Genomic DNA, 16040 nt, shown 5'->3' with positions numbered 1-16040 from the left:
GGTGGCGTGGCCCGTCTGGGCTACTTGCACACTGCCAGGCTTGTGATGCTGGGGATCTGGCGTATTAGCTGGGGTGGGAAGGCAAGGTGCACGGCGGCAGGGGGGGCAGGCTTAGCTCGCTTCTCCTTAGGTGATCCACTTCAGGAGGGGCCCTGTGCAGCCGGAGGGAGTCAGATCGCTGCCGGAGGTTTGGCTCCGCAGAAGCACAGAGTTGGGTGTTCGCGCGGAACGAGCAATTTCCCTGGCCGGAGCCGGTTCCCTTTGGGATTTTGGCTGGGGGATGGGCGGGGGAGATGGCGCTGGCTAGCGCCTTTGTTCCCTGCCAAACTGAGCTCTGTCTTCCGGGGGCTCCGCAGCTCTCCCTCCCTTTGTCCTCCAGCCTTCCCGCTTTCCGAGCAGAGCTGTTAACTTATGACCTCCCAGACGCTAAGTCGCGCTTGCTGTCGGAACACAGTCCGTCAGGCCCCTCCGCTTTTGCAAGCCGGACTCGGGGGCTCTGCTTGGCTGGCGAGCCGCCCCTCCGCCCCGGCTCCCTCCCGCCAGTCCGTGGAGCGCGCACCGCCTCGCCGCCCTTCCTACCCTCTTCCGTGGGCCTCTCGTCTGCACTTGGGTCCGGTGACTCTGTTCTGCTAATCCTCTGGCGGTTTTCTGGGTTATTTAGGCAGGTGTAGGTGGAATCTAAGTGATCAGCAGGACGCGCGGTGAGCCCAGCGTCCTCCTACGCCGCCATCTTCCCAGAATCAGTGGCACTATTATTAAGAATCCAAGAGTCAGACATGTGGTGTGGGATACAGCAAATGAACATTTATGATGATGATTAAGAACTAGGGTTTTCGACATAGGAGAATGGTGATATTAGTAATGCTGATGAAAAAAACATCTCTGTAGACCTGAAATTGAATTAATAATCTCAGTATTAACTAATGATGTAGTTTCTATTTGAAAAAAAAATAATAAAAACCAAACCAAACATCAAACAAAATGACACAAATAAATGGGAAGATGCTCCATGCTTATAGATTGGAAAAAACAATATTGTTAAAATGTCCATACTACCCAAAGCAATCTACAGATTCAATGTAGTCCCTATCAAATATCAACATTTTCACAGAACTATAACAAATAATTCTCAAATTTGTATGGAACCACAAAAGGCCTCAAATAGCCACAGCAATCTTGAGAAAAAAAGAATAAAGCTGTAAGTATCACAATCCCAGATTTCAAGGGATACTACAAAACTGTAAGAATCAAAACAGTATGGTACTGGCACAAAAACAGGCACACAGATCCATGGACCAGAATAGAGTCCAGAAATAAACCCACACTTTTATGGTCAATTAATCTACAACAAAGAAGACAAGAATATACAATGGGGAAAAGACAGCAAATGGTGCTGGGAAAACTGGATAGCTACATACAAAAGAATGAAACTGGGTCACTTACTTAAGCCATACATTAAAAACAAAAACAACAACAACAACAAAAACTCAAAATAGATGAAAGTTCTAAATGTGACACCTGAAACTACAAAACTCTGAGAAGACTATATAGGCAGTAATAACTTTGACATGGGAAGGGAAACCAAAGCAAAATTAAACTATTGGGACTACACCAAAATGAAAAGCTTCTGCACAATGCAAGAAACCATCAACAAAATAACCTACTGAATGGGAGAAGGTATTTACAAGTGACATATCCAATAAGGGGTTAATATCAAATATATACAAAGAAGTTATATAACTTTACACCCCCCACAAAATAATACAATTAAAATATAGGCAGAGGACCTGAATTGATATTTTTCCAAAGAAGTCATACAGATGGCCAATGGATACACGGAGATACTCAACATCACTAATCATCAAATGAAAACCACAAAGACATATGTATCACCTTATACCTGTCAGAATGTCTAAAATCAAAAAGACAAGTAACATATTGGCAAGGATATAGAGAAAAAGGAACACTTGTGCATTGCTGATGGGAATGCAAATTGGTATAGCCACTGTGGAAAACAGTATGGAGATTCCTCAAAAAATTAAAAGTAGAAATAGCATACAATCCAGTACTTCTACTTAAAGTGAAAACACTAATTCAGAAAGATATGTGTACTCCTGTGTTTATTACAGCATTATTTATAACATCCAAGCTACAGAAACAATCCAGGTGTCTATGATGAATGGATAAAGAAGATGTGTGTGTGTACACACACACACACACACACACACACACACGAATATTAGTCATAAGAAAGAATGAACTTCTGCCTGGATGGGCACAGATGGAGCCAGAGAGCATTATGCTAAGTGAAACAAGTCAGTCTGAGAAAGGCAAATACCATGTGATTTCACTCATGTGGAATTTAAGAAACGAACAAAGAAGAAAAAGAGACAAGAAAACAGACTCTTAAACACAGAGTACGAACTGGTGGTTTCCAGAGAAGTCGATGGGTAGAATGGGTAAAATAAAGTGGATTAAGAGTACATCTACCTTCGGGCACCTGGGTAGCTCAGTCAGTTAAGCATCCGACTCCAGCTCAGGTCATGATCTCATAGTTCATGAGTTGGAGCCTTGCATTGGGCTTTGTGCTGACAGCTCAGAGCCTGGAGCCTACTTCAGATTCTGTGTATCCCTCTCTCTCTCTCCCTTCCCCACTCGCACTCTGTCTCTGTCTTTCTCTCTCAAAAATAAACATTAAAAATTTTCAAATTTTAAAAAGAGTACATTTACCTTGATAAGCACTGAGTAATGCATAAAATTATTTCATGATTATACTGTACACCTGAAACTAATATGTATTAATTATACTTCAATAAAAATTAATAAAAAGGGGAAACACTTATTTTTAAAGAGATACAATATAAAATATTTCAAATAAAATGATCTGTGTAGGATTTGCTTCAATTATTATTCCAGGGGTAGAGTATTGAACGGTAGAGGATTGAGAAGAAACAAGATTGACCATAACTGGTAATTACTGAAGCTGGATGATGGAGAATTAGCTAAGGGATCATTATTCTGTTCTCTCTGGTTTCAGACATGTTGAAATTCCATAACAAGATGACTGTGGCGTGTGTTTATGTTTAAATAACAAGCTGGCATAAATAAAAGTACTCTTGTAAATATCTTTGTACACATTATGCTAGTGTTTATAGAGGATAATTTCAAAGTATAGTATATTGAGTCCAAAAGGAAATATTTTTATGGACACCGCCAAATTTCCCTTCAAGTATTGATTTACCAACAATATACAATCAACAATATACAAGATACCATTTCTAAAATCCTCACCAACAATCTGAGAAGTTAGATGACCTACCCAAGACCAGATGGCACAACCTAAAATAAAACTCAGATAAAGGTCAGTAATTATCATATTGCCTGAGTCAGTAGTTCATTAATTTGAACAGTGTTTAAATCTGTAGTTGAGTTCAAAAAAGGAGATAGGAGCTAAGAGAACTTATTGCTGTCATACACTGGTCTTCTGAAATAAATGGCACTATTACCTTGGTTATCTTATACACGGTTCTTTAAATCTCTCTTCTTTTGTTGGCTATGTGCCTTCAAAGGAGATGTCCGTTCCAGTCTAAAATCTCCCAAAGGTTTTCAGGGTAAAACACATTTCAAGATGTGCAATACATGGAAGAGTGAAAATCTTATATGATATTGTTTGTTAAACTGACAGCTCTACTTAACAGAAGCCATTAAAATATTTACAAAGTAGCAGCTGCTCTAGTAAAAAAATACAGCTTTTTGGAGGCATGAAAATAAACAAGTTGATAAGTACAAGGTAAGCCGTTTGACAGCTTCTTTGTGTGCACTGCACAATATACAGAAAATTCTGATATTTACAGAGCAATTATAATACAAAGCCTTTTAAGTTAAAAGGACATAGAGCAAGTAAGAACCGTTTACAAGAATTCTTCATACTGATCTTTTAAACAATTTAGAAAGCCCCCAGACATAATTCTTTAAGAAGTGCTAGGTTTTTGGTGTTTTTTCTTTTAAATAAGCTTTATTTTTAGAAGATAATTATATACATGTCTCCATCTATAAACTGAATTTAGCATATGGACTACCAGTTTAAAATCTTTGTTATAGGAAAACAAAACAAAATTCTAGGTAATTCCTGCTTTTGGCAGACAGTTAAGATTACCCAATTCACTGACTCTTAGCCCAAACCCATACTCACTCTGCCTACTGAACACAAACGTATGACTATAAAGTAATAGATCACTAAGGATATAACCTCTCCATACTCTGTCCTCTGGCTCCATCCCAAACAAAATTCTGCCGCTTGGTAGTTTGTTAGTTTAAGACTTTATCCTTTATTTACTAGGTGGAGCCAAAATACTAGTCATGCCTATAACATTCCCTGAAATTTAGTAAGCTCATTATTATATTTTTAAGTAAAACCACACTAATATAGCTATAATCTAAGACCATCTGCCTTATAGTAGTTAAGAATAAATACTGTTAAAACAATCCTTTCTTTTTTTTTTAATTTTTTAAATGTTTATTTATTTTTGGGAGAGAGCGCGTGCGAGTGAGCATGAATGGGGGAGGGGCAGAGAGAGGGAGACAGAGAACTCGAAGCAGGCTCCAGGCTCTGAGCTCTCAGCACACAGCCTGATGCAGGGCTCTAACCCACGAACTGCGAGATCATGACCAGAGTTGAAGTTGGGTGCTTAACCGACTGAGCCACCCAGGTGCCCCATAAAGCGATCCTTTTTTTTTTTTTTTAACGGTTCTCTCCTGCTGACATTTCCCCCAACTGCAACAATAATCATTTGCTGCTACTGTTGATTTTACTTTCATTTTATATTCAAGAAAGCACAATTGAAGCATACCTACCCTGTTATCAAACTGTAATCTCATCAAGGACAGCCTTTATGTCTTCTTCATGTTTATATCCCCTACTCAGTAGAGCAACCTACATGGAGCCGACTCTCAATAAAAGTTTGCTTATACAAATAACCAAAGCCTATTTTCACATTTGAAAACAGAACCACCTCAGAACTCCATTTATTGTCAGAGATCCATACAGTCTCATTTCAGCCTTATTAGTAAGCAAAGAGTAAAAATGTTATGGCACATGTAATGGTATTCTACAAAATAAGTTTGCTTATGATACAAGTACTTTCTACAAACATTTTCATCCTTAAGACAATACTAACAGATCTCCAAGCAGAATTTATTACTTCAAATTATTGGAAGGAGATAATCCAAGCCATATGTATTTTGTAATGGACAAGAAAAGAAAATTGGTAACAGGGTAATTGGGAATAGGACTCAATGTGAAAATAAATAGTCTTCTTTGCCTACATGAAAGCTATTTAGTTATTACCTGTTATAGTTTTAGGCACTATGGAAACTAGTGACTTCACTGTGGAAGGAGCAACTTCAGCAAAATGGTGGACTAGGAAGCTTCAGACCCTTGTTCTCCCATGAAGACACCAACCTAACAGCTATGAGGAATAAAATACCTTTGTGAGAACTCTAGAAAATAGTGAGGGGCCATAGCACCCACACCAATGCATAAACAAGAAAAGGGGTGGTTCAGAAGGAGTAAAAGAATTCATTGCATTTTGCTCACCATACACACCATTCCTCACCTCAGTAGGGTGGTACAATAGGAAGAATATCACCCAGTAACCAACCCCTTCCTTGAGACAGAAGAAATAGAGTGGAACTTAAGTACAGTATTCTGGCTTCTCTGGGAAGTGTACAAGGAACTGACTTCTGTGTTGCCTGGCTTGAGATGTTAGTAAGAATGACAGCAGCATAGTTTAGATATCAGATTGGAGGCCAGTGAAAACAGAAGTGAGTGCCTTGGTGCACTGAATATCAGAGGCTCTCAAGTCATGCAGGCAGGCACTAGGCAGAGCAAGAGAATAAGGGCGGAAGAATTCAATAGAAAATGAAATCTGAGAACAAATGGGAAATCAAGACACACACACACACACACACACACACACACACACGTATATACTAAAAGCACACACACAACCCCAAAGAACACACATCAGGAAAGGTCTGAGAGGCCTCAGAATCTCTAGCCAGTCTGTTTGGTGAAGGTCTTCCCCTGAACAAAATCAGTCCATAAACACTGGGAGGGATTGCTGTTTTTTCAATGACAAAAATCTCAACAAAACACCATAAAACATACAAAGAAACAGGGAAACATGGCCTAATCAAGACATTAAAATTAAGCCCTAGAAATTGAACATAAAGAAATGTAGATCTATAAAGTTCCTAAGAACTTAAAGTAATGGTTATAAGGATGATCAATGACCTTAAAGAAAACATAGACAACTACACAAATCAGGAAAACAATGCATAAACAAAATGAGAATATCTGCAAAGAGATAGAAACTTTAAAAAAAAATTCTGAAACTGAAAAATACAATAACAGAACTGAAAAATTCACCAAAACAGTTCAAAAACAGACTTGATTAGGCAGAAGAAAGAACTGGCAAACTTAAACACAGATCATTTGAAATCATTGAGTCAGAGGAACAAAAAGAAAACAGAATGAAGAAAAAGTGAAGAGAGCCTAAGAGACCTATGGGTCACCATCAGAGTCCTAAAAATGTGTTATAGCAGTCGTAGAAGGAAAAGATAAAGGGCAGAGAACTTACATGAGAAAACATTGGGAAGTGGCTGAAAACTTCCCAATCTAAGGAATGAAATGAAGACACAAACTGTAGATCAATGAACTCCAACTAGCATAAACACAAGTAGACCTAAATTATAACAAAACTGTTCAAAGTCAAAGAGAATCTTGAAAACAGCAAGAGAAAAATGACTTGTCAAGTACATATTATCAAATTTCTCAGGGGCGCCTGGGTGGCGCAGTCGGTTAAGCGTCCGACTTCAGCCAGGTCACGATCTCGTGGTCCGGGAGTTCGAGCCCCGCGTCAGGCTCTGGGCTGATGGCTCAGAGCCTGGAGCCTGTTTCCGATTCTGTGTCTCCCTCTCTCTCTCTGCCCCTCCCCCGTTCATGCTCTGTCTCTCTCCCAAAAATAAATAAATGTTGAAAAAAATTAAAAAAAAAAATTTCTCAGCAGAAACCTTGCTGATCAGAAGAAACGGGATGATATACTAGAGTGCTAATGACAGAAAAAAACTGTCAAACAAGATTATTGTGTCCTATAAAACTGTGCTGAAAAACTGAAGGAGAAATTAAGGTCTTCCCAGATAAATAAAAGCTGAAGGAATTTAGTACTACTAGACCTGCTATACAAAAAAAAAAAAAAAAAAAAAAATACTGGGACTCCTGCAAATTAAACCAAAAAGTGCTAGACAGCAACATGAAGTCCTATTCAAGTATAAAGTTACCCAGTAAAGGTAAAAATACAAATAGAGAATCCTGTATTACTGTAAGTTTGTTACATAAATCCACTTTTAATTCTTGTACAGAGTATAAAAGACAAAAACCCTAAAAAGAACTATAAATCTATGTTAATAGGTATACAATATATAAAGATATAATTTGTAACAATAACAAATGGGGGAACAGAACCATAAGGGGGTAAGGTTTTGTATGTGATTAAAGTTATCAGTTTAAAATAGATTTTTTAACTTTTAAGATACTTTATATAATTAAAATTATATCCAAAAGAAAAATTATAGAATACACACAAAAGCAAATGAGAAGGAATTACAACATATCAATACAAAGAAAAAGTCAAACACAAAAAAAAACAGTAAGAGAAATAAAGGACAAAAAAGCTGTAAGACATCAAAAAACAAGTAACAAAATGACAATGGTAAGTCCTTCTGGGTCAATTAGTTTAAATGTAAATGGATTACACTCCTCAATCAAAAAACACAGATTGAGTGGATTAAACAAACAAGATCCAATAATATATTTCATACAAGAGACTCACTTTATATTTATAGGCTGAAAATGAAAGCATGGAAAAATATATTCTGTGAAAATAATAACAAGAGCAAAACTATCTGTACTAATAGCAGCCATAAAGACTTCAAGTCAAAAACTATCACAAGAGACAAGAAAGTATATCATATAATGAGAAGGAACACAACTCACAAGGAGGATCTAACAATTATAAGTATTTATTTAGCAAACACAGCAGCTCTTAAATATATGAAGCAAACACTGACAAAATTGAAAGGAGAAAGAGAGAGTAACAAAACAATAGTAGGAGACTTCAGCACCCTTCTATCAGTAATAGAAGAACAACCAAACAGAAGATCAAAAGGACATAGAGGGCTTGAACCACACTATATACTAACTGGACCTAACAGACATCTATACAACACTCACACAACAGTGTAAAATACATTATTCTCAAGTGCACATGGAGCATTCTGCCAGACAGACCTTAAGTCAGGCAACAACAACAACAAAAAAAAACAAAAAACCAAAGAACAAAAAAACAAAAATCCAAGTCTTAACAATGTAAAGACTGAAATCTTAGAAAATATCTCTTGCAAACACAATGGAATAAAACTAGAAATCAACAGAAGGAGAACTTAAAATTCTGTAAATATATGTGTATTAGGGTTCTCCAGGGAACAAATAGAATATATAGCAAGATACACGAGGGGATTTATTGTAGGAATTGGCTCACATGATTATAAAAATTGAGAAGTTCCATGGTACACCGTCTGCAAGCTTTAGAACCAAGAAACCTGGTGGTGTATTTCAGTCCAAGTGTAAAGGCCTGAGAATCAGAAGCACCAATGGTTTAACTCCCAGTCTGAGGCCAAAGGCTTGAGAACAGGGATGGGGGATGGGCAGCAACACTGGTACAAGTCCCAGAGTTGAAAAAGCCCAATGATGAGGAATTCCAACATCAGAAGGAAGGAGAAGATAGATGTCCCAGTTCAAGAAGACAGAAACACAATTCACCCTTTCTCTGCCTTTTTGTTCTATTTGGGCCTTCAACAGATTTGATGATACCTACCTAGTAGACTTCTTTATTTAGTCTACTGATTCACATGCTAATTGCTTCCTGAACTCATTCACAGACATACCCAAAAATAATGTTTTACTGGCTATCTGGGCATCACTTAACCCAGTCAAGTTGACACATAAGATTCACCATCACAACATGGATATTAACACCCTTGTAAATAAACGATGGCTCAAAGATGTCACAAGGGAAATTAGAAAATATCTTGAGACAAATGAAAATGAAAACACAATATACCCAAATTTTGGGGATGCAGCAAAAGCAGTGCTAAGAGAAAAGTTGTATCAGTAAATATTTACATTAAGAAAGAAGAAAGATGTCAGATCAACAACTTAAATTTATACCTCAGGAACTAGAGAAAGCCAAACTAAGCCCCAAGTTAGCCAAAGGAAGGAAATAACAAACATCAAAGTTGAAATAAATGGAGGCCTGAAAAATAGAAAAGATCAAGGAAACTAAAAGCTTTTTTAAAAAACTTCAACAAAAATTGAGGAATCATTGGCTAGATTAAGAACAAAAAGAGAAAACTCAAAAATAAATATCAGAAGGAGGGCTATTACAACCAATACCACAGAAATAAAAAGGATTCTAAAACTACTATGAACAACTACATGCCAACAAATTGTAAAACCTAGAAGAAATGGATAAATCCTAGAAATGGATAAATCAAAAAGAAAAGTCCAGTGACGGCTTCACTGGAAAGTCCACTACACATTCAAAGAAGACCACCAGTCCTCTTCAAACTTTTACAAAAAAACTGAAGAGGAAACAACAGCCCATACTCATTTTATGAAGCCATCATTATTCTATGTAGGAGTGCTGACAATACTAATTCCATCTTTGACCCTACCATCTTGTTCATGTTCATTTGATGACCTCTCTTTTGGGGTTTTGTGTTCCAGGCCCCTTGGAGATTAATATACATGCCTTAGGCTGCTAAGGCTAGGATGAGGTGGAAGGCATGTTTTAGCCTCCTGTGAATCTGTTAGCCATAACACAGCCTTTCCCCCTCATGATGCACAGGTGGTGCCACAAGATCTAATAAAAGGTTAGCTGTCAATTAGGTACATGCAAACCCTTTGAGGTACATGTTAACCCTCTGATCTCATTACACTATCCTTCTTTGTGTCCCCTAGCTCTAATAAAATCTGTGGACAAAGGTCTGGATTTTCTGGAGAATAACTATGTAGTTGCCATGGATCTCCCCCACCTGATTGCCCCATTAATAAGTTACCATGAAAAAAACTGTGTATACTGTATGGAATCACCACCTTCATATTCCTGTCTCAAAGTGCTTTCTCAATTTGGGGGATACTTTAATGTCCCTCCCCGACTTTCTAGCACCCTTATACCAAAGCCAGGCAAAAACATTAAATAACAGAATATACCAATATTTCTGATGAATGCTGATGCAAATTCTTAACAAAATACTACTAAACCAAATTCAGCAGCATATTTAAAACATTATACTCCAACTAATTTATTTCTGGAATGCAAGGACAGTTCAACCTACAAAAGTAAATTAATGTAATATTCCACAATAACAGAATGAAGGACAGAAATACCCTCTCATAATAAAAACTCAATAAACTAAATAGAAAAGGAAAGTATCTTGACATTAAAAAGACTCATATTAAAATTATTAAAAGCCCACCACTAATATCATAGTTAAAAGTGAAAAGTTGAAAGCTTTTCCTCTACAATCATGAACAAGACAAGGATGCTCTCTTTCTCTATTTCTTTTCAATATGGTGCTGGAAATCTCAGCCAGAGCAATTAGGAAATAAAATAAATAGGTGTGGCTCAATTAGTTAAGTGTTTGACTTCAACTCATGTCATGATCTCACAGTTTGTGAGTTCGAGCCCCACACCAGGCTCTCTGCTGTCAGTGCAGATCTGGCTTTGGATCCTCTGTCTCCCTCTCTCTCTCTGCTCCTCCCCTGCTCACACATACTTGCACACAAGCTCACTCTCTCTCTCCCCAGAATAAAGAAACCTTTAAAAAATAAAATAAATAGAAGCATCCAAATCAGAAAAAGACCCTTAACTATACAGAACTGTAAGCTACCAGAGGGAATTGGTGGGGAGGGATGGGTAACATAGGTGATGGGGATTAAGGAGTGCACTTGATGTGATAAGCCCCAGGTGTTGTATGAAAGTGTTGAATCACTGTATTGTACACCTGAGACTATATTATACTGTATATTAACTAACTGGGATTTAAATAAAAACTTTTAATTTTTAAAAAATGAACAATTTATAAAGAAAAATTTTAAAAACAAATCCAATCAAGAAAAATTAAATTCTTAGGAATAAACCTAAGGAGGTGAAACACCTATACACTGAAAAGAAGAAAACACTACTGAAAGAAAATGAAGAAGACAGTAAAAAGTGAAAAAGCATTCCTTGTTCATGAGTTGTTAAGATTTACTGTTAAAATGTCCTTAGATCCCAAAGGAATCTAAAGATTCAGTACAATCCTTCTCAAAATCCCAATGACATCTTTTGCAGAAACAGAAAAACCTATCCTAAAATTCATATGGAATCTCAATGGACCCTAAAGAACCGAAATAATCTTGAGAAAGAATAAAGCTGAAGGACTCACAGTTCCTCATGTCAAAACTTACCACAAAGCTACCGTAACCAAAACAATAAATAGTACTGGCATAACAGCAGACATATAGACTGATGGAATAAAACAGAGATCCCAGAAATAAACCCTTACATATATGGTCAAGTGATTTTCAACAAGGGTACCCAGTCCAGTGCAGGAAAGGACAGTCTTTTCAACAAATGGTGCTTGGAAAACTAGATATCCATATTAAAAAGAAATGAAGTTGGGGAGCACCTGGGTGGTTCAGTAAGTTAAGTGTCCAACTCCTGATTTTGGCTCAAGTCACAATCTCACAGTTAATGGACTGAGCCCCGTGTGGGGCTCTGTGCTGACAGCATGGAGCCTGTTTGGGATTCTCCCTCTCCCTCTCTCTCTGTCCCTTTCCTGCTCATGCTTTCTCTCTCTCTCTCAAAATAAATGAATAAACATTGTAAAAAAAATTAATTTGGACCCTTAACTTTCACCATCTATGAAAATTAACTCAAAATGGACCAAAGGCCTAATTGTAAGACCTAAACTACCCAACTTACAGAGATAAAACAAAGAGAAAGCATCATGACATTGGATTTGGCAGTGGTTTCCTGGATAGGATACCAAAGTAGGCAACAAAAATAAACTGGACTGCATCAAAATTTAAAACTTTTATTCATCAAAGGACACTATCAACAGAATGAAAAGGGCAACCCATAGAATAGGAGAGAATATTTGAAAATCATATATTCTATTTAGTAGTATATATGTAGTAAGGGTTTAATACACAGAGAGATAAAGTACTCCTAAAACTCAACAACAAAATCAAACAATCTGATTCAAAAATGGACAAAGAGACTTGAATAGATATTTCTCCAGCAAAGAAAATCAAATGGCCAATAGGCACATGAAAATATGTTCGACATCACTGATAATTATGGACGCAAAAGCAAAACTATAATGAGATATAGTTATATGTGAGTTATATGTGAGCACCTCACACCCATTAGGATGGCTATAATAAAAAAAAGAAAGGAAAATAACAAGTGTTGGCAAAACTGGAAAAATTGTGGAGTGCTCTTGGTGGGATTGTAAAATGTTGCCACCACAACAAAAAAACATGGCAGTTCACTAAAAATTTTTTAAAAATATACCTTACCTATGATCCAGCAACTCCACTTATAGGTACATATCCAAAGGAATTGTAATCAGAGTATCAAAAAGATATCCGCACGCCCATGTTCATAGAAGAATTATTCACAGTAGCCAAAAGCTGGAAGCAACCCAAATCTCCATGGACGATCAAATGTATAAACCAAATGTGGTTCTGTGTACACACACACATGCACAGTGGGATATTATTCAGCCTTAAAAAGGAAGGAAATCCTGGGGATGCCTGAATGGCTCAGTGAGTTAAGTGTCCAACTATTGATTTCTGTTCAGGTAATCATCTCATGGTCGTGAAATTGAGCCTGGCACATGGGGGTCTAGGCTGGAAATGGAGCCTGCTTAAGATTCTGTCTCTCTCCCCACCCTTCCCCCCTTCAAAAAAAATTTTTTTAATTGTTAAGAAAGGAAGGAAATCCTACCACATGGATGAGCCATGAGGACATTATGCTAAGGAGAATATGCCAGTCACATAAATACAAATACTGTGTGATACCACTTAAATGAAGTACTAAAGTAGTCAGATTTATAGAAACAAAAAGTAAAATGGTGGTTACCAGGGCCTAGAAGAAGGGAAATAGGAAATAAATAGGGAGTTTTTTAATGGGTGTACAGTGTCAGTTTTGAAAGCAGAAAATATTTTGGAGATCTGTTGCACAATGAGGTGAATATACTTAATACTATTGAACTGCACACTTAAAAAATGGTTACCATGGTTGGAACACCTGGGTGGCTTAGTTGGTTAAGCATCCAACCCTTGATTTCAGCTCAGGTCATGGTTTCATGAGTCTGAGCCCCACGTCGGGCTCTGTGCACTGACAGTGTGGAGTCAGCTTAGGATTCTCTGTCTCCTTCTCTCTCTGCCCCTCCCTGGTTCATGCTCTGTCTCTCTCTCAAAAAAAAAAAAAAAAAAAAAAAAAAAAGGAAGGAAGGAAGGAAGGAAAAAGAAAGAAAGAAAGAAAGAAAGAAAAGAAAAGAAAGAAAAAAACAAAATACACACATGCACAGGGTGCAGTCCTAAGAGTTTTTGGCTTTTAATCAGATTTATGTTTTTCAGATATATTTTTCACAACTTCGTCATGTTTCACAATTTTTCTAAACAATGCCCTGTCAAAGTTGCCAATATTAAAGTTTGCTTTCTTCATCTGTATGATGTGGGAATAACAAACTCTCTGTACACTTCAAAATTGTAATTAAGAGTAAATATTAGAAAAGAAAGATACTTTCCTTTATTGCTTTCAAATTATGTTCAACATATGGAGTGTAAAATAATTCACCTCTCACAACTTTCCAATATAATAAAATATTCCAGTAATTTGTTCACAACAAAAATATTTGATTAATAAAATGCTGGCTAAAAACACTATGAGTGAAGTTACAAGTGAATTTTTAAAATCTAAACTCAGAAACATAATTACTCAGTTACCAAATTCCCCTGGGTTGAGCTAAGTGTAAGAATGACAGAAGTCATAGGGGGACTATGACTACAAGATTTCCACTGTGCATTATATAGTTAATTGACAAATTTTTAAGTTTCGTTGGGCTATGTGAAAGATTTTCCTGTAAGCATACTTATGAAGGAGTTATCAGAAATTTTATTTGATTTTAACTTATATCTTGATCATTTTTTAACAGAACTCCTGGGGCCTTTGGACAGAGGAGATATGCTAAATGAAGCTTTTGTTGGCCTATCTTTAGCTCCTCAAGGAGAAGACACATTTCCAGATGACCTCCCTCCCTTTTGTTCAGTCCATAAACATATTCAACAAAGAACACGGAATGTCTCTTCTAACAGGTAAGATATGTTGAACTGAGTAAAGTGCTCCACAAAGTATTTAGTATTAAACAATTTAAATATTCCCTTTTCAAATGCAAACTAATAGTTAAGCAAGGAGCAAACTAGTTTGCATAATAGTTAAGCAAAATATCAAAGAAAAAAATGTGCATTTTCTCATGGCAACGACTTTATAGTAGTTTGTTCATGCAACAGCATTTATGATATAATTGAGTGTAAACAGTATTGTTAGAATGAATGTTATTGCAAACCAACATGAACATGAAATTACTATAAGATACTAAATTCTAGTCTTACTCTGTTGTTAAATGTTAGGATTGTGAGATTATTAGATTAAAATATTAATTTTTAGTATATTCAGTTTGTATTATAATTTATATGATCATACTTATGAAGGTTACCATTAGTTTTTGGAATCTGATAATTGATAACTCATATGTATGTAGCTGATTATATTGAGTTATTGAGAAAATAAAGGATAAATGTGAAGTAAATATACTAGACAAAGTATTATTATTTATAATGGTAGCTATGTTAATTATGATAATGCTTTGAAGCAAATGTCAGCAAACTTTTTGTGTAAAGCACCAGATATTAGGCTTTGTGGATCATACAGATTTTATCACAACACTCAACTATGCCATCTTAGTATGAAAGCAGCCATAGATAATACATAAGTAAATGAGAGTGGCTGTGTTACAGTAAAACTTTACTTACAAAAATAGGCAGTGGGCAGGATTTGGCCCCTATTCGGTAGCTTACATACCTGCTCTTAAGGATCCCAACTATATGCGATTACTGTGAAGAGGCCATATTTTTCAAATATATCATATTTCAATATATTCCATATTTCCTATCAATTATACATGCATACTTAAAACATCCTTGAGAAAAATGCCTCAAACTACATAGTTTGGTTAATAGTAAATAAAGGAGAATTTCCAGGTATGGCAAAGTTTAGAGGTGAATAAATCCTATCCCCAGGAAACAGTTTTAAAACTGGACAAAAACTACGATTTCAGGGCTCTGAAATCAAAAAGGGCAAACAACAATTTGATAAGCATTTATTCATGAAATAATGCTGAACTTCTAGTAATGAAGGGGAAATCTGATGTTCTGGGGCTGCTCCCATCCTTTCACCACTCCCAAGCTAGTTCAGCCTTGTAGTTAGTTCTAGTGTAGCACCGGCTGTGAAAAACCAGCTAGTTGACATGATGTGGAGCTTTTGAATGGAAAAACCCTTGTCCAGCACTATTATCGATAAAAATAACAAACTAACTGTCAGCAAAAGTAACAAATTTGATAGGAAATGAACAGGGAAAGCCACAGTTCTACTAGCCTGCTTAGGTCAAGTGACAGAATGGGAGACTAGCCAAAAATTTAACCAGAAGATCCTGGAATAAGACCGTCTAATTAAGCTCTTTACACATTCCTGATAGAGTTGTATGGCCTCTTAATTTTTTTGGCTCCCTTTTATATTGCAGGATCCTAAATTTTTCCCTTTTGCTTCTTTCTTCCTTCACACCCAACTGCCATAAGGTGCTTCTCC

General features: G+C 36.7%; 1 protein-coding gene across 1 annotated transcript in view; it reads left to right on the top strand.

The window, feature by feature from the left end:
* WDPCP (WD repeat containing planar cell polarity effector) overlaps positions 1 to 16040 on the top strand; it is a 358303-nt gene that overhangs the window by 317473 nt on the left and 24790 nt on the right. Inside the window, exon 15 of the mRNA XM_047069187.1 lies at positions 14332 to 14491. Coding sequence (XP_046925143.1) covers positions 14332 to 14491 — 160 coding nt within the window. The remainder of the gene's footprint in view (positions 1 to 14331; positions 14492 to 16040) is intronic.

This window comes from Lynx rufus, unplaced genomic scaffold, assembly GCF_022079265.1.
Source record: "Lynx rufus isolate CCGP_SWC_20201006 ecotype Redwood Valley unplaced genomic scaffold, mLynRuf1.p SCAF_8, whole genome shotgun sequence".
NCBI classification, from domain to species: domain Eukaryota; kingdom Metazoa; phylum Chordata; class Mammalia; order Carnivora; family Felidae; genus Lynx; species Lynx rufus.
Note: the sequence above shows the minus strand (reverse complement) of the source record. Positions and strands in the feature narration are given on the sequence as shown.